This window comes from Marmota marmota, unplaced genomic scaffold, assembly GCF_001458135.2.
Source record: "Marmota marmota marmota unplaced genomic scaffold, marMar, whole genome shotgun sequence".
Classification (NCBI taxonomy): domain Eukaryota; kingdom Metazoa; phylum Chordata; class Mammalia; order Rodentia; family Sciuridae; genus Marmota; species Marmota marmota.
The window spans coordinates 44,279,551-44,299,354 of record NW_026000174.1 but is presented as its reverse complement, the minus strand read 5'-3'; the positions used below and the strand labels follow the sequence as shown (position 1 = coordinate 44,299,354).

At 42.6% G+C, this 19,804-nt stretch overlaps 1 protein-coding gene across 1 annotated transcript in view; it reads right to left on the bottom strand.

Moving 5' to 3' along the window:
- The window catches only part of Kiaa1549l (KIAA1549 like), a 266,932-nt gene that overhangs the window by 80,668 nt on the left and 166,460 nt on the right, over positions 1–19,804 (bottom strand). The window contains exons 8-13 of the mRNA XM_048788211.1: positions 19,174–19,393; positions 18,197–18,330; positions 12,522–12,684; positions 11,070–11,129; positions 5,523–5,674; positions 473–644 (exon numbers count right to left, since the gene is read on the bottom strand). Of these exons, the coding sequence (XP_048644168.1) occupies positions 473–644; positions 5,523–5,674; positions 11,070–11,129; positions 12,522–12,684; positions 18,197–18,330; positions 19,174–19,393 (901 nt within the window). The remainder of the gene's footprint in view (positions 1–472; positions 645–5,522; positions 5,675–11,069; positions 11,130–12,521; positions 12,685–18,196; positions 18,331–19,173; positions 19,394–19,804) is intronic.

Genomic DNA, 19,804 nt, shown 5'->3' with positions numbered 1-19,804 from the left:
GTTGAATAAAATCATCTTTAATTCCTCCAGCACACACATGTAATCTCAGTTGTAGTAATTTTTCAAAGCTGTTCACTAGTTATACGAGGAGGAAGAGTAAGCAGCACTTGGGGGCAGAGAGAGAACATTTCCATCATTTGGATATTACAAAACACGTCCCTTACCCAAAACCTATTGCTTTAAACAACACAGTCAATATCGCTGATTGATTTAAGAACCTTCCAGACAGGGATGTGGGTGTGGCTCAGAGGCAGCACTAGCATGTTCGAGGTGCTGGGATGGATCCCTAGCACCCCCTTCCAACACACACACACACACACACACACACACACACACACATGCACACAAGAACCTTCCAGAACAGAAATACGTTTAGCTCTGACACCATTAAAATGAATTTTGAGAATCATTTTGACTCACAGAAAACACTGAACGGCATTAAAAACACTGAATGAGAGGACATTTCTCTTACGGTCAGCTTGCAGAAGGACAACATGATGCAGGGTCAAGGCCATCCTTTGGGAGTCAATGGTGCTCAGGATCTTGGCAGCTGCGGTCCCCAGCAGTGGCTTCCCGTTGTACAGGGTGTAGTAAGTCAGCTCTGCTGGGTCCTTTGGTCCTGGAACACGCTGCATCTTTACCATCTTTCAGAAAAAGAGAGGCCACGTGTTTACAGGGCATCTTGCAAGGCTCCTGCAGGCCCCCCCGGGCGGTCAGCAGGCTGAGTGGCCCCACACCCTACATGTTACACAGCCACCTTTGTTACCTCCCCGCAGCCAGCGCCTCAAGAAGTCTGCTAACGCAGGAGCGGGAGACTGGGAGAAGAAGGAAGATGTGAACATCTGGAAAGAACAGTTTGAAGCTGGAGATGAAAACATGCGATAGTGATGTTTCCCAGCCCCCACAGAGCTCTGGCCTCATTAGAAAGTAGGACTTCACGTTAATTCAGGGCACGCTAGGTTGTTCTCAGACAAGATTTTTAATTTCAAATATCTGCAATTGCCAGAAAGAAAAAAAAAATGACCTGTAGGTCTGCATTCCAAGCTATCTTTGATAAAAGCAATTCTTGACAACACTAAATTCATTTTCTAAAATGATATTTTTTTTGCTTTTCTTTACTATGAAAGTGATGCATACTCAATACAGAAAAATTTGAAAATATGGAAAAAGCATTAATGAGTGTAATAAAAATGATCTATAATCCCTCCTCTACCCACTAATTACTGTGATCATTTTGGAGTATTTGCTTCTAGTTTTTATTTCCACACAAACCTTTTCTGTGTTATTTTACAAATTATTTATCATACTCCCTACATCATGTACCACTATGTTTTACTTCCATTATTAAGTGACATGAAATATTTCAAGAACTTAAATGTTTATTTCTGCATGGCATCTTGAATGCCTAACTCATAAACTTATTTCACAAATCCCTTATTATTAATAATTTAGATAGTTATTACTTTTCTATTCATGTAATTAGCAATTGATAATCATAAGTACAGAAACATGAATTTTAATGCCTGTATAATGTTCTACTGTATGCATGCCTGGTAAACTTAACTAACCATTTATTAGTGCACATTTAGGTTATTAACTTCTGCCCGGATAACTAACGATGGATAAACATTAAACTGAAACATAGTGTTTTCCAAAGTACATACTATATATCTGGAATTTTGTAAAGTATTAAAAGATATTGCAAAATGCTCAGAGCAGCTTTCATCATAATAGTGAACACACTGAAAATTCAAAAATCACTAGTAGACTAGATAAATGAGTTATGGTAGAGCAATTCTAATGAAATACTATAGATCAGTGAAAAATGAATGAACTGTGGCTATTGGCATCAATGTAGATGAATATAGAAGCCTGATATTGGGTGACAGAGACAAATCCTCAGAACATAAAATTCAAAACAGGCAAACCACATGTTACACTATTTAAGGATACACACATAGATGGTAAAATCTACACAGAAAATACAGTAATAATTTAATATGGAATCCAGAATCATGCTTTACTCCAATAGGAGGGAAAAGAGTATCATCAAAGACACATAAAACCCTTCTGGAGTAAAGAAAGGGTAATGATCTGACCCTTTGGGTTCTAACTTCTTTTCATTAGTATACTTTAAACTCTGATATTTTTTACATTCTTCTGAACATAGACTCTATATAAAGATTCAAAAATGGACATTATTACAGCCCAATAAAAATGGGCAAAAACATCTGATCTGACACTTCTCAAAGGAAGATATCTGAATACCCAATAAGCACATAAAAATGCTCAATGGGGAAATTAAAATTAAAAGTATGAAACACTACTATCTACCTACTAGGATGGCTAAAATAAGGACTGACAATACCAAGTGTTGATGAACATATGAAACAACTGGAACTCCATGCCTGGTTGGCAGGTATGTAAAATAGTACCACCATTTTGGAAAAAGGTCTGGTAGTTTCTTATAGAACTACTGTATAACAAACCCCGTGAACCATAAATTCCATTCCTGTTAATCCAAGTGAAATGAAAATCTGTGACCACAACAAATGTATAGAAGAACATTAGCAATAACCTCATTTAATAGCTACAAACTAGAAAAAGACCAGGTATCTATCAACAAAAGAACATATAAGCAATGGTATTACATTCACACAAGAGAATATGTTTCAGCTATTCTCAGCTACTGGAATCAATGTAGATGAATATAGAAGCCTGATATTACAACATGTGTAAATGTTAAAAAGTGACCTTCCTTCATGAACCCAGAGATTTAGATAACTAGAATTTAAAGGTATTCCCCTAGTTTATTTGATATTGCAACATGTATAAATCTCAAAAACAGTATATAATACTCAGTCAAAAAAGTTTTATACAAGAGTAATACATTATAAAATTCCATATATATAAAACGCAAGAACTTCAAAACCAATCTGTGATTTGGATTTATAGAAACATGTGTATTGTGGAAAGTATGTGGAAGTATATGGAAATGATATGTTATCAAATATAAAATGGAAACAGTATAAGGTTAATCATAGAACCTCTATAATGAGTATAGGAGTATTCACTGTATAATTTTTTCAACTTTTGCTGTGAGTTTGAAAAAAGAGTTCATAAAACAGATATTATGCAAAATAAGGATTTTACTGACACTTTAAATTTGGAAATCAGTATGTTGAACAGAATTAAGGAGATTAAAGAGATTCCCCCTTTTTTTTAAGAGTTTGGGAATGCAAATATACTTTGGGAATCTTCAAGAAGGAGTTATAAGATGCAGTCTTGCAGTGTTGCTCAAACCAATCTGGCTAACGAGCCCCTCTGCCTCTATTTAGCTTATAGAACTATTTTCTAGATATTCCCTGGAAAACATTGCCCTCACTTTTTTGTCTTTGTGTTCACCTTTACCTTCTTGAGATAAATTTCTGGGAGTTAGCTAAAGACATCTAGAAGTCTGTGACTCACTTGCCTCCAGAAATTTCATACCAGTTTCTCTGTGTGGAAGTGCCCGTGTCACTGTGTCCTCACCCATGCTGGATAGGACATTTTACTAACCTTTGGTAGATAAGAATGACATCTAAATGGTAGTTAAGGCCTGCGTGACTTTGATTACAGATGGAGTCAAACATTTAAAAGTGTTTACAGGTTATATGGTTTCTTCTTAGGATCCAATTTTCCCAATTTATGAACTAGAGGAATACCTTTAAATTCTAGATATCTAAATCTCCATGTTCATGAAGGAAGGTCATCTTTTAAAATTCTCTGAGCACAGAAGAAAGGCCTCTGAGTTGGATGATTGAAGCAATTTAGAGTAAATGCTGGGAGGGAAACTTGGGCATGCTTTTCCTTTCCCGATAGGTGGAGAAGTTAGTGCAACCACGTAGAGGTGAATGATCATTCAGATATCTACGAACGTCACTCAATTTCAAGTTAATAGCAGATTCTTCTACCCAGGGTTTGGGGGTGATGTCAGAGGGCGATCCTCAGCCTCTGTGTAGCCGGATCTGCAGAAACAAACCCCTACTTGCCTCACACTGACTTCGTGGGCAGCTATAGGATCAAGGGCACTGGGCACTTGAGAACAGTGAGAGAAAACACCTCTGGAGCCCTTCTAGACATGCAGAATGTGTTAGGTTTCTTAGGATTACAAATGACACCAGGACTGTTGTGTGGTCCTTTTCTCCCCCTTTGGCTGATACAAATCCCCCTGCACAGACATCCGACCTCCTGTCTGCCATCTGGAGAAGTGTGGATTATAGGGCTTATTCTATGGAACCTACAGAGGGAAAATCACAAACCTAGCATGTGAAATTAACTGTCCCTTTACTTTGTGATGAGGTCGTCACAGACCGCAAAGATTTTCAGAACCAAAGCAGCAACCAGTAAGACAAGGGGCCAGATTCCCAACTCTGAATAAGGGAACGTGGCATGGTGTCAGGGGCATGATGCTGACTCACACAGGGAGAGAAGATGGGTTGCTTAACTTTTATGCTTGCATGGGGATGTGATCTGCAGACAGACTGTGATGGTGTCTGCAATTTCCTTCAAGACTTTCCTCATTGTGTGACACTAGGCAAGTGGGCTAGATGAGGTCAATTATCAATCGGGAGGTCACCTGCCAAGGGCAGCCTGCTAGATTCCAATTAGGGAGGCCCACGTGTATAGAGGCACTTCTATAATTTGATATCATGCTCAGCATAATAATTTTAGTTAATTAGCATAACAGATGTTAGAAATGGGTTCTCATTGGTGAAGTCAGGAGTATTCAAAATATGTGGATGGGTTAGAATATGCTAGAGACACTCCCACTCCTGTGGGAACTGGGTATCTAGGGAGGCTTAGAAACATTGCCCTTGGGCATGGCTACTGCCTTGAGCAGACCCCACAGAGAGGTGCAGGAAACCGACAGGAGGGTGAAGCGGTGATACACGGATGGGGAAAAGAGTCCATGACACAGTGGGTGACTAAAGCTTTCTTCTGTGGGAAAACTCTGGAAATGTTCTTAAAGAAACATTTCAGAATTCCCCTCGCTAAGAGGTGAGGGAGCTGGGGTATGCGTACTCCCACCACTGTCTAACTCCCACGCACTTCAGCCATCATGGCCTGGGCAGGCGGGTTCCAGCATCCCAAGTGCATCCCTGCAGTGAAGTTCCGCGGCGGGCTGTTGAAATTCCGGCAGGCATACTTACTGATGGTAAGAGGGTGTGAGAGCAACCCGAGAGCCTGCTCCATCTCTTGCCTAAATCACTCTGTGCTCAAGTCTTCACTGTAAGTTTGGTGGGTTCTATTTTTTAATTGACTAATATAGACGATGAAACTTCATTTCAGAAATATCTCCATGTATGCAGACTTTGTTCTGAGATCTCCTTCCCTCATAACCTAGCTATTCGACAATGTAGGAGGATGTTTATGAGCCTCAACTCCCCCAAACCTCAGAGTAAACGGCTCAGCTGGTGGCAGCGTGGATGTCCTCTGTACAGCCCAGGAAGCACAGTCCCTCACAGTTCTCCCACACCTACCTGCACAGTATAGCTTCCCAGGGTGGTAGCCCGTTTAAATCGCCGGCCTTGTTGCTGGGACATCATGAAGAGCTGGGCCAGGCGTTGCTCCATAACCCGGGCAAAACTCTGGTTGTAGAGGCCCACCAGCGAGTTGTCCACGCCCTGCAGCACTGTGGAGGCAGAAGGCAGAGGGGGTGCTCAGAGGACAGACGCCCTGCTGACTTGGGGACCACAACCACCATCCGCCCTAGACAGCCCTAAGGGTCACTCTGCTCTACCTCATCCTTACCTCACTTCACCCTCACAGCAGCCCAGGAGCTGGGAATCACAATCCACCTCTTATAGATGTTGAAAAGTTTAATTGACTTGTCTAAGTCTGCACAGCTTGTAACTAGCAGAGCCGGGGTTTAGACCCTGACTCCAAATCCTGGGCTCTTTCCTCCAGGAGCAGTGACCTCTCTTACAGGGCTCTATCAAACCCAGACTTCATTTAAGATGACATGTGTTGCTAAGAGTCCCCCATATGGGAACACATCAGATCTGCAGGTCAGCGACTTGGGTTGGGGGCTGGTTCTTACTCAGAAGCCCTGGCTCAGGGCTACCTTGATGTTTTCTCTCCCTACAGCTTTGCTGAGGAATCTCAACTCCATCCTGCAACTCAGCCCCTTACATCTGGGCAAACCGCACATTCAGTATCCCCATCTCTCTCTCTTCTGCAGAGTCTTGTTGATACCTGCCCCTACAGCTACCTAGAGTCTCCCAGGTCCTCTCCCAGCTAAAGAGTAGGACAGCTTAATGGAAAGAATAAACTCTCTATACTGGCTCTTGCCAGTTGTGGGGCCCTTGGCAAGCCACTGGTCATCTCTAAGTCCAAGTCTTTCTCTGTAAAAAATGGAATAAGAAAGTGTACATTTCAGTGAACATATTCCTAGTGGACTTTGAGGTTTTAAAAAAAAGGATTTTTTTTTTTTGAAGGTGGGTTCCTTCGTCCATGGCTAGGTTTTGGTAATACTCAGTATCTATAATCAACATGTAGGTGTTGACAGGGGAGTTCCAGGTCATGGGTAGTACATAGAGGGGGTGTTAATAAGCACTAGGCCTGGGGCTGGGGTTGTAGCTCAGTGGTAGAGCACTTGCCTAGCACATTTGAGGCACTGGGCTCCATCCTCAGCATCACATAAAAATAAATTAATTTAATAAAGTTATTAAAAAAATAAACACTAAGCCATTCTAGGACTGCTGAGGTCACTCCCCCAGTCTAGTCTTTGCTCCAAGTCCCTTTGGAAGCACACTTCACCTCAGATGAACTACTGTGGCCTTCAAACAGCCACACCAAAACTTCTAAGCACTAAAAATACGATCACTTTCTTTCTTTATCTTTTTTTTTAAAGAGAGAGAGAGAGAGAGAGAGAGAGAGAGAGAGAGAGGGAGGGAGAGAATTTTTTTAATATTTATTTTTTAGTTTTTGGCGGACACAACATCTTTGTTTGTATGTGGTGCTGAGGATCAAACCTGGGCCGCACGCATGCCAGGTGAGCCACATCCCCAGCCCACGATCACTTTCTTAAAGAGACCAAAACTGACAAGGGCTGGGAATGTAACAGAAGAGCTTCATTTAGCAGAGTTCATTTGACCACAGTGTGGCCAAGCATGGTTAACACTGCCCGTCCACCAAGGTACGGAAATAGCTTGTATATAAAAAGGGTGTTGTCATTATGGCACCCAGGACAGCAAGGTGCTGCCAGGGGCCACCCCAAGGATCACATCCTACATGGGGCCAGACAACACAGTCAACCACAACAACACACACAATAACAAGACGCAGAGTGTGAAGCTGCAAAGGATCAAGAGAAATAAACCCGCAGCTAGGTCTCCAAAATTACTTCTTTGAAGCCAGAAGTGCCAAATAATCCCTCCGGAGGGTGCACAGCAGCTCTCTTTTTAGGGCCCTTGTGAGGAGACTCCAGCTCATCTGTCAGCTGAATTCCTGCACAGGCAAAACTGCTATGCTGTGTGATTGAGGGCCCCAAAAGGACTCTCAGGATTCCTTGGGTGCTTCCTTCCTGGGGGATGGGAACTTTCTGGTTCAAAGATAGTTCATCTAGTAAAATCACAGATCAAACTGCTGGAGTCTTACTCCTACGTTGGCCTCCCTTGATCAGTGGATGAGAGTGAGAGAGGGGACCCCTTTTGGATTATTTATGGAACTTTCAGCCAAGACTCAAAGGCAGACATTAAATAAAGGCAATAGTCGAAGACCCCAAGGTGATGACAAAGTCCGAGAAATGGATACTGTGATGTCTGTTCAATACTGAATATTTCTTATGCCACTGAATTATACACTTAAAGAGGTTAAAATAGTTATTTTATACTAAAAAATTGAAAATGTCTCCAGGGAGCACAGGAGGCTGTGGGAGCCACCCGCAGAGGTACAGGAGTCAACACCTGGACGGTTCCCACATGGTTCATTCCAGCTCCCCTAAAAAAGAACAGGTTCTTCTTGGGGGAGCAGCTGAGGAGGGCTGAGGAGTTGCATGCAGAGGCTTGAGTTTGAGTCCTGGCTCCCTCTTCCTGAGTGTTCTTGGGTATGTCACTTGGTTCCTCTGGGCCTTAGTTCCTCATCTGAACACCTTATGATTGAATCTTTGTGAAGAGCAGATGATTCTTCTAACGCAGTGCTGTAAGGCACTTGCCTGCGTGTGAATAAATGGTAGCTATTGCCTTTGTCACAATGGGCCCCTTCTCATTATTACAGGAAGAAATAAAGTGAGAAGACTGGAACTGTATGGCTCCTCTCCCTTCCCCTGAGGAGTGTGGCAGGCCTGGGGCCTCTGGGCCTCTCCGTCCACCCTGTGGGCAGTGGTAATGGAGGTGCGCCTACCTTTCTCAGGGTGACACAGAAACTCAGACACCTCAGCACCTCTGACAGACCCCTGGCCACCCACCTCAGCCCCCACCACTGACTCAGCCTAGGGCAGGCAGACAGGTCCCTCCCTATGTTCAAAGAAACTCCATCCAGAAGATTCCATGACTTTCACATCACTGTTCTCTTACTCCTTTATTTACCATCATACCAGGCTCTAAGATTCACACAACCAGGCCCAGTTCAGCCTCCTGTGCTCAAGTTGAATTGTTTTATTTGTGGTTGAACAAAGATTCTTCATGCTCAGCTGAGACCTCTCCCTCATCCTCAAGGTGAGAGTGTGCAGCACAGAGGGCCTGGGTGACTTGCTCAAGGACACCAGGGTAACTAAGAGCAGAATTGGAGAACTGATCCATCCCTTTCTGGGTCTTGTTCATTTTGCTTCTGGAGTGAATTAAAGAGATGAATCAGCCTGAGATGGGATCTTACTTCTGTTAGGCAGCAATATCGAGCTGGATTTTTCTATTTTGCCTCATATATACAAACCCAGTTTGGGTCCCTGGAGGGCAGAGTAGCCCCTGTGTTCTCTGTAAAGGAACTGCAGGGTCATCCTAAGCCAATGACTTTCCATCAAGTAGGGATTCACCCTCTGGGAGAGAAGTGTACAGTGTGCAAAGACATATTCAATATAAGTTTAGTTGGAAAACATGTCAGGGTTTTAAAATATAAACCACAGAAAGGGGAGTTGCAGCTATTAGCATCAGTGGAAGACACGGCACCTATAATGCCCTGGAGGAAAGGCTAAAAAGTTCTCTCATCTCTCAGCTCCCTGTCTCCTTACCCCTTCTGTTGGTGATGAGCAGATTGGAGGTGGACACCCAGGTATTCAGAAAGTGGTCCTGGGTGGAAGGAAAGGCAGAAGGCCAGGCTGAAACCAAGCTCCAGCCCCTCCCAAGCACAAACCAACTGATCCAACCAGCCCCAAACACAGTGATGGTGGCAGCTCTATTCTGATCACCAACTGCAAAAATAGCAAAAAGGAAAGAGGGTCGTCTCATAGTGGGTGGGCAGGGGGATGACCCAGGAGAGCCCTGGAAGCAGGACACTGGTGGTGGTGGTGGGGCTTCCTCTTAATGTTATGGCACTCAAATCAAGGCAGAGCAAACACAGCGAGAGGAGGAAAGGGTGATGCAGGTGGCTGTCAAGGACAGGCCGTGTTCAAGAGTGGCTGCATTATCACCCAAGGCAAACCTTCATGTTCAGAGAAGGGGGAAATAGCTGTCAATGAAAAGGCACCAGTCCTTGAGGAGGAAACACAGTTTTGCAAATGTTACATAACCTCCTGGTTCCAAAACTGTGTCGCTGGGTTGCACTGTCTCTCTCGTGGGCATAAACCCTGATAGGTGGGTTTTTAATTTTCTTTTAAAACATGTTTTTTTTTAGTTTGCCTTCTATTTTACCAGGTGAAATTATCTGTATATTGAAGGCTCTGTGTGCGTGGTGGGGAGAATTTTCTGAAGTTTAGAAGAGGTCTTGAGTAGGCCACATCTAGCAGGGACAGGTGCCCCTTAGCTGGTATTTTAGGCACAGCCCAACTGCAGCTAGTGTGGGACAATAGTATGCATGGGACGTTTGAGACCAGCCTCCTCCCCCAGACATGGCTTCCAAGCCTTGTAGGAAATTCTCCCCTCCTTGAAATGGGCTGAACTGTGTTCCCCAAATTCACATGTTGAATTCCAAACCCCAGGTACCTCAGAATGCAATGGCACCTGGAGAGAAAGTCTTTAAAGAGGTAATGAGGTTAAAATGAGGTCATGAGGGTGGGCCCTAACCCAACACGTCTGGTGTCCTTATATGAAGAGGAAATTAGGTCACCGGCAGAGGGAAAACCAAGGCCTCAAAAGAAACCATCGCTGCCAACATGGATCTCAGACTTGGAGCCCGCAGAACTGTGAGACGGCAAACTCCTGCTGTCTAAGCCCCCAGCCTGCAGTGCTTTGCCGTGGCAGCCGCGGCACACCCAGATTCTTCTCTCCACACTTCTCTCCTGGATGATTGGGCTGGTCACTCTACCTCCTACAAACATCTGCTCTCTCCCTTTGCTCTCAATTCTTGTTTCCCTCATTTTCAGAAGGTACTGTCTGGCTTTTGAAAAACATAAATGGAACATTTTGGCTGTTTCATAAAGTTCAGCTGCAAAATGTCAAGGTTAAAAAAAAAAAAAAGGACACACCACCCAAACACCCTGGTGCTTCTACCCGCCCTCACTGTCAGAGTGTGCCAGGACGGGTGTGGGGTGGGACTCCCACTGGGCAGGAGGAGCATCCAGCCCTCCTCTGATTTTATTTTAGGTTTTACAAGGCAGTGCAGAAAGAACTAACATCTATACACACAGGGCCATCCACAAGGACGTGTCCTAGGCATCCACAGGGTAACTTCTGATAGGTGGAGTTTTTGCAAAGAGGAAGCACTGGGGTTGGGGGGGGGGGCTTCCAAAGTAACAGTTTTAAAATGTTCAGTAACCACCATCAGTGTGCCGGCTTTCCTTGGCTTGTTTCCACACACTTCTGGTCCTGTAGAAATAACTCCTTGACATATAAGACAGAACCCAAAAAAGACCAATCCTTTCACTGACTGGCAAAAAGTGTTAACCAAACCAACCCCCACAGCATGAAGAGGGGAAGTACAGAATGAGCGATTACCTGTAATCACCCAGTAGTCTCTAGTTGTTTCTGATGTATCAAGATTGGGATATTCCAGTGCTAAAACCAACAAGAAACACATTGAATTACTTTTATAGGTTTTACATGTAAATATAAAACAGAGAACTGACTTGCTGTTCAGAAAATGAAAAGTCTCTGTTAAAGGTGAACTTTCCTATAAAAAGTGTTTAGGGCTTGTTGAGTTTCTGCTCTTTCAGGTTTTCCATCCAAACCCTCTCCAGTGGAAAGTCTTCATTATCAAGAGCCGCAGCTGCCACCTGGGTTAGCTGGTGTTTGCTCTTTAAAAACCATCCAGCCACCAACAAAGTCATCAGGAACTGTTATATCTTGAATGGATTTTTTTTTCCGATGCCAAGAACTTACATTGTAGCCAAATGCTTGTAACAAAAGTTCTCCTGCTACTTTACCAGTATCATGACTATCAGAGTTAACAGGTGGAAAGGAATCAGTACAGTGTCTGGTATGTAGTTTGTGCTCAATAAATCTCAGCTGTGGTTTATGAGAATATAAAAAGAATGAGAGAAAGCAAATTTGCACGTGCTTCCATGTGACAGAATGTCACCTTTTACATCATCTTTTCCCATAAAAGGCATCTTTCCTTGCAGAAGCTCACCAAATATATATTAAATATTCAAAACTAATCTCAGTGGCTACTATGTGCTAAGTACATCACCTACACATGATCTCATTTATTTATAGCCTCAGAAACAACAGTAGAAGGAACTTCTGAAACAATTTATGTGTTTACCGAAAAACTTGCCCACTGACCCTGTGAAACGTAAGAGTGATTTAAATTTAGGAATACAAACCTTTATTTCCTCCAACTCCTGAGTCAGTGTTCTGGTACAGAATGTAGGCTGCATTGTTGTTGATGCCTGCTGCATGGTAATGAGGATTACGTAACTGAAGAATTAAGGGAGGTGAGGCCACAGACTATGGGGATTTCATCAAGTGAAGTCACAACGTTGACTACAAATGGGCTGCATTATGATATCTATAGCCAGGGCAGGGCCTGAAGTTCCGGGAACATTTGTTAATGGCAGAAGTGGGAGAAATGCCTAGAAACCTAGTTTGCTCAAGGACAGCTGTCCTTGCAGGCAGTACGATAAAGTCAGAAGGCAGACTGCCAGGGTTCAAACCCAGGTGACAGCTCTCACCAGCTATGGGAGAGTAGGTATCTTGTGAGACTTCTTGGAACTTCAGTTTCTTCTTCTAATTTTCCACTGGCCTTGTAGGATGGTTGTGAAAATTCAGTGAAACAAGAAACTTGTGCAACATACTTTTCGTCAATTCAGACTCCACTTATTGCATGTTTGGGTGGTTATTTTATGACAGTAAGGATAGCAAGTGACCCGGCACATGAGAGGTTTGTGGAATGGAGAAAGGCTCTAGGAAGCAACAGAGCCCCTGGAGGCGACGTGATGTACTCACGTTCAGCAATGGTGAGCGGCGGGTAGGTGAGGTAGAATCCCACCAGCTCGGCCGAGAGCTGGCTCAGGAGACTGCTGGCCACTGTGCCATTGAGGAATGTGCTCTGATTGCCCACGACGTACACCAAGGTGACGGCCTGCGAGGCGTTGGACGTGCTCACAATCTGAATTGACACAGGAGGAAAGGGAAGGGAGACGTGCAGATAAGATGAGGGTCTGTTTCCAGGAGGCCGTGGAGGGGGAGTTTAAGCAGAAGGTCAGGGTAGGAATGAGAGGGAGGAGGGAAAACAGCAAGAAGAGACAAGAATAACAACCATCATCGACAGTGATTGCTGGCTGCACGCCGGGCATTGTGCTGAGGGCGCATCGGTTCCTTTCATCCTCACCACAACCTTACAGATGAGGAAACCGAGGCCCAGAATGGTCAAGGGATTTGCCTGGGGTCCCACAGCTCAAAAGTGACAAAGTCAAGATTCAAACCCAGGAAGTCTGACTTCAGACTCTTAACCAGTATGGTTATCTTTCCTGGGGGCTAATTTGTCTCATTTATGAGAAATTGACTTTTATGATTCTGGAAATATAAAGCAGACGATAAGAATGTTAAATATAAGGAAGACACAACTGCTCAGACAGGGAAAGCTGGAGCCAAATTTGTAGAGTTTTAAGTCTGAAAGGACCAGGAAAGTACGATGTTTCAGAGCAGGTCACCAACTTTATCATGGCACAACAGACTTGATTCAGAATTGAGAGCAATTACATCTCCTTGTGATCTACTAATTCAATATCGAACATTTTTAAAATCCTGAGATGGCATGGTTTTCTTTTCATATTTTGTCCAATTCAGTTTTTTGGTTGCTGGAAAATGAACTTTTCTAGGTCAATGCATGGACAAAAATATCCCCAGATGAGATTTGAAAAACACACGCAGGGGAAGTCATTCGACTCGCTGAGACATTTTTTTGCTAGGTTCTGTGCAGTCCCTCCCCCTCCAGATCCAATTTTGCTACCCATCTGTCTGTCCTGCTCATGTCCCCAGGGCAGACCCTTGTGGACCACCTCATGGGCTCCTGTGCCTGCTAGCTTCAGCTAATGGGGGCTTGGGCAGATATGCCAGAGAGGTCAGCAAGGGAGATCAGGGTGCCCATCAATCCGCTGTGACTGCTGCCCCTCCTTGTGCCCTCAGGGCCCAACAGTATAGCCTAGGGTACTGCGCAGTCCTTGTTCTCACATCCAGAAAAGGATGCCATCTACTAAACTCGCCTCAGATCACCTCACCTGAGTTTGTCCTGTCCCCACTGCCATCGGGCCGATTGACACCTGGACTTTCTCAGACCTTTGTGCTAAGACAACATCCCTCTCAAACTTGACCCTGAAGAAGGCTGCTGAGATGAGTTTCTCCACTTTACCTCCCACTTTTTCCCACACTTGAAGTTCTCTTTCAATTCTCTAACCCAGAGCCATATTCCCACAATTAAAGATAAATTGAGGAGACGCAGTGGGCACAGTAGGCTGAGGCAGGAGGATCATGAGTTCAGAGTCAGCCTCAGCAAAAAAAGCGAGGCACTAAACAACTCAGTGAGACCCTGTTTCTAAATAAAATATAAAATAGGGCTGGGGATGTGGCTCAGTGGTTGAGTGGCCCTGAGTTCAGTCCCTAGTACCAAAATCAAGTCAACATTTCTGCTACAATGTGGCTTATCGACCCAAGTATTCAGGCCTCTGTCCAAGGTACCAAAAAGTAAAGAATTTATCCATTCAGCTCTTGATGGACACCTGTGTTGCTTCTACCTTTTGGCTGTTGTGAACAATGCTGCTATGAACACAGGGGTACAAACAACTATTTGACTCCCTGATGTCAATTCTTTTTGATACATATATGTAGCAATGGGCTTGCTGGGTCATACAATACTATGTCTAATTTTTAAAGGAATCACCATTTGGTTTTCCACAGTGGCTGTACCCTATGTATATTTTCACTAGCAATGCACAAGGGGTCCAATTTCTCCCCATCCTCACCAACATGTAATATTTTCTTGTTTTTTAGAATGATCATCCTAATCAATGTGAAGAGAAGCTCATGGTTTTGCTTTACATTTCTTTAATGATTAATGAGGTGGGCCATCTTCTTAAGTGCTTACTGGCTATCTATATATCTTTTTTTGGAGAAATATCTATTCAAGTTCTTTCTCCATTTCTAATTGAATTGTTTGGGTTTTTTATTGTTGGGTTGGTGGAGTTCTTTACATGCTTACATGTCCTGGATATTAACCATTTATCAGATATATGATTTGCAAATATTTTTACCTATTCTGTGGGTTCTCTTTTTACTCTGTAGGTAGTGTCTTTTGATGGACAAAGTTTTTAACTGATGAAGTCTGATTTATTTATTGTTTCTCTTGTTGTCTGTGCTTTTGATGACATATCCAACAAATTGCCAAATATAGTGTCATGAAGTTTTTCCTCTGAGTCCTACAGTTTTAGGTTTTCTAGTGAGGTCTTTGATCCACTTTGAGTCATTTTGAGGAGATGATAGGTTAGGATACAGCTTCATACCTTTGCATGTGGAAATCCAGTTTTCCCAACTTGTTGAAAAGACTAACCTTTCTCCCACTGAATAGTCCTGGCACCCTTGTCAATGATAATTTGAGCATATACAAGAGGATTAATTTCTGAGCTCTGCTTTATTCTGTTGGTCTCTGTTTGTCTCTATGCTGGAGTAGCATAGCTTTTTGATTTCTGTTTTGAAATCAGAAGGTGTGAAACCTCCAAACTTTGTCCTCTTTGAAGATTCCTTTGGCTATTCAAGGTCTCTCGAAATTCCACTTGAATTTTAGGATGGGTTTCTCTATTTCTGCAAATAAAAGATCACTGGGATTTTGATAGGGATTACATTAAATCTATAGATCCCCCTGGGTAATACTGACATCAATTTTTAGTTTCCCAATCCATGAACATAGGATACCTTTCCATTTATTTGATCTTCTTTAATAAACTCACTTTTTATAACCAGGAAAACTGTGACCATTCTTGGTAGCTACACAAGCTCCAAAAATAAGAGACCTATGGACATAGGTCTGAGACCAAAGCCACAACACTAGTCCCTGAGAGTCATGCCTGTCCTTCAATAGAAGCAGCTCTTGCAGGGGACACTTTCCTATCACATCTTTACTCTCAGGTGCCTGTAGCTCCTGACCTGGTCTCTGACTTCTCACTCACTCACACAACAATTCATTTAGCTAATTAGTCCTTCAGGCTGATGGAGCTGAGAGCTGTTGTTCTGGGTGCCCAGCACCCATTCTCCCTTCTTCTAGGACAGCACCACAATACCCATTGGGAACCACCTCTCCTGTCCTCTCTGTCCATGTGCTTTGGATGGGGCTGCCCCACCCAGGCTCCAGGAGCGGGCATCTGAGCCAGGCCTAGTTGATTGGGACATTTCATCTCCTTGGCCACAGTCATGGATTCAGAAATGAACCCAGTGAATCCAAGGAGAACCAATCCCAGGGTTTTGACTGAAATGACACCAAAAATGGTACTTTGACACCACAAGACTATAAGCAGTAAGGATGAGGCGCCAGAGGCCACCAGACAGAACCAGAGAACAAACAAGCCAAGAGATGAAGAGAGAACATCATGAAGAAATCATTGCAGCACCTGGATTTAGTTGTGCCTAAAGTAATTAAGCTGTGAACTTTTCAGCTGTGTGAGCTAATTGCTTCCTCTTTTTTTTTTTTTTTTTTTTGCCTTATAAGCTTGGATTCTGTCACAAACAAAGCAGTCGTAATTGAATCAACTGCAATCTAGCCCATAATACCAAAGCTAGACAAAATTTAAAAGTCATCTTTTCAGTGACTCTTAATTAAATATTTACATGATCATATTCCATAAAAGATTCAAGGTACCTTGCACATTTTATTTAATACAATAAAATGGAAATTTATTCATTACAAAAGCGCATCCTAGAAAAACAGATAAAAAGACAGAGATGTGGTTAGCATGTAGTTATCTATGTGTGACATAGGGACAAAAGGGTTGCTGAAGTTGTACAACAGATTTGGTTCTGGGTTACCTCTCATCCAAGGCAAAAAGCAAAATAGTTAATAAAATGGTTGATTTGATTATCCATTAATTTCAACAGCTTTCAAAATGTTCAAGAGCATCTAAAATCTATTAGATGCAATGTTCAAATCACTGTTGTAGTCTTTTCCAAGGAAGCTTTGTTAGTTGGTTGACAAAATTTCATCTAATGGTGCATAATTAGCACCTAACAAAACAAGAGAGGCTTCTTAAGGCCAAGGGCAGCTTATTTGTCTTGGTGTCCCTCCCAGTGATTGATAAATAGCAAGCACTCGATAAGTCTGTGCTTCCTGAATACAATTAAAGTATGCTCTGCTGCCAAGATCTAACTAGGCTCATGCACCTGTGAGAATCACAAATCCAATCAGAAAGAAAAAGCATCCCCACAAGACAGCTGAGTCACACTCCTTACATAAATCTTAAGTCTCTGACATATTTTTAGATCCTAGTCTAATATGAACTAAATCATAATGAGACACTTCCCTATACACTTTGGATGAAACTAGAAAAAGAAAGCTGCTCACTCAAATTAAATTGTATGCTTTCTACATCATATTGGTTTTGCTGATAATTCACTTATGCTAAATGTCAATTTCAAAAGCTCTGGGTCTAATTGCAAAGGCTTTAGTCAGTAGTCAAAACAGAGACATTGAACAGTAGAGTTAATTAGAGAAATTTGGGGAGTGGATGAATATCATTAAGAAGCATCTGTCCTTAGTGGGATGATATCTATGTAATTGAAGGAACTGGGTCTGAGAAAGGATGTCAGTGGTTTGTGCACTGTTATCCAGGAAGCTGAAATACATGGTGTACCAGGAGGGGGATTTCCCTGGGAAAGAATTCATGTGTTTGCAAAAACTTTTGTGGAGGCCCTCATTGCCATATTGCAGAGACGCTGGTACAGCTTAGTAGATAAGAGGATGATCTTTTGGCTCAAGTTTTTGTTCCATTCTTTTCCAACTATATGACCCTTCTGGAAGGTTCATAACCTCTCTCTTAGTTCCCTGTCATATAAAATGAGGGTAAGGATAGCTCAGAAAGATGTATTGGGTATTTTGTAGCAAAATATTTGTAAAACCCACCATGGTTCCCAACATATTGTAAGCCCTCAATACAAAATGTGTGTGTGTGTGTGTGAGAGAGAGAGAGAGAGAGAGAGAGAGAGAGAGAGACAGAGATGATGGTTCACGTGGCTATCAGGAGTACAATCCAATGTAAATCAGAGAATAGGCAAATCTCTGATGAGTTAGCTATTTGAAATGGATTCATTTCACTTGAGACATTTGATACATTTTACATAGTAGATTCTAGTTTGATTTTTTAAAATAGTAAGTGTATTAGAAAGACTCAAGGAAGCATCACATGAGAAAATTAATATAAAACCCCCCTAAAGCACAACAGGTACTCAGTGACACAGCATCCCTCCTGTCATGGCCAGACCCCAGACAGCCTCACTCATGCCATGACTGTCTACATCATCCGTCCAAGTAGCAAGTTACACTTACACAAGACTGCTTTGAAATGGGGGACCCAAGTCATTTCTTACCAACATTTGTATTTTGATTGTCAACTACACAGCCTAAAACCCCTCCTCCCTACCTGAACCATCAGGTTGCTTTTGGTATTCAGGACCTTCCTCTCAGCATCCTGGAATGCCTTCTGCAGCCGCTGCTCCATGGTCTGAGCAAACTTGCAGGAATGTATGTTATCTGACTGGCTCACAAACTGTAGCACTAGAATGAGAATGAGAAATCAGCACTCACCAAAGCTTTACATCTCAGTTCCTCTGAGTGGATACCTAATAGCTCCTAGTAGCAACCATCATCTAAAACAGTATGATTTCAGGTTAGAGAAATTAGGCAAATAAACAGACCAGACAAGGTTTGATTTTGAAAGTGACTTGTAACAAAGAACAAATTCAAAGCATGATCTATAACCTGAGAGTCCCTCCAATGCAAAAGACGTTGTGATTTTATTTGGATGGAATATACACACATCTGCTCAAAGACCAACAAATAATAACCTAAGAGAGATCATGACTTCTATTTCTTTGAAGGGACAGAAAAAAAAAATCAATCGACCTCCATTACTAAGTTGATTGTTTCCATTTGAATGGTTTCTCCACTCTTGTGGTTTACAAACGTTGCAAATCAGAAATCACCAGGGAGCTTGAAAGAAAGAAAGAATCCAAGGTCTAAGCTCAGAGATTCTGATTCAGTGATATTTGGGATCTCCAGCTCCAAACTACAGATTTTATGGAGACTCAACTTTTATTGGTGTCCACTGGTGATGCAGGAAAAAAAAAAGCAATATGGTACTCAGTGCTCATATGTACTAATTGTAAGTTGGGAAGAAAAGCTCCTAATATGGGGCATTTCTAATAAACTCAGGTTAGAAAAGTTTAGGCTGATGAGCAGGGCACTTGGACATTTGATTGGCAGGACACTTTAAAGTAGGTACACAGGGACTTTAAAAGATGGCAAAGCAGGCGGCAATGGAGTTTTTAGACAGGTATCCACTCAGTACCACCCCTGATCTTAGACTGCATAGGAATCCTTTCCTTCTGAGTTACTTGCCTGTTTTCAGCTGGAAGTAGCCTGCAGGCTGGGGCTTCCATGAGGAGGCAAGGACAGCCACAGACTGTAAGTTTGGGGTATGTTGCTTCAGATCTGCAGTGACGTTGCTGACTCCATAAACACCCAGCATTTCTATCACAACAGCAGGCAAGTATACCAACCTTCCTTTGGTAGCATAATAACCAACTGTGATGTTGTGAGAATGTTCCAGAATGTCCACCTACAAAACAAATGGACCCCCAGAACTCACTGTTTATTTCCGCAGTACTTTAAGTTCTTAGTGCTTCTGAGAACCACAACTGTTACTTAGCAAGACAGGGGAATAGGATTTTCTCCTTCCACAAACATTCTGACCCTCTTGTACATCATGCATGGATTAAAGCAGAAGTATGACAATGCAACAAAATAAAATTTACATCAAATCTACATGGGACTGAATTAAATCTGCTTTTGTCTATTTTGAAGTGCCTCAGTATAATCCTGTGAGCACTCATTATTACCTGAAAGGAAGAGAAGAGATAGTGGACAGACAAAATTTCCAGCAAATGGGATGCTGGAGAAAACAGTTTTATTATGTTTCTCATCATTTGTTAGAATAAAAAGGCAGAAATGATAAATTAAGTGGGGCATC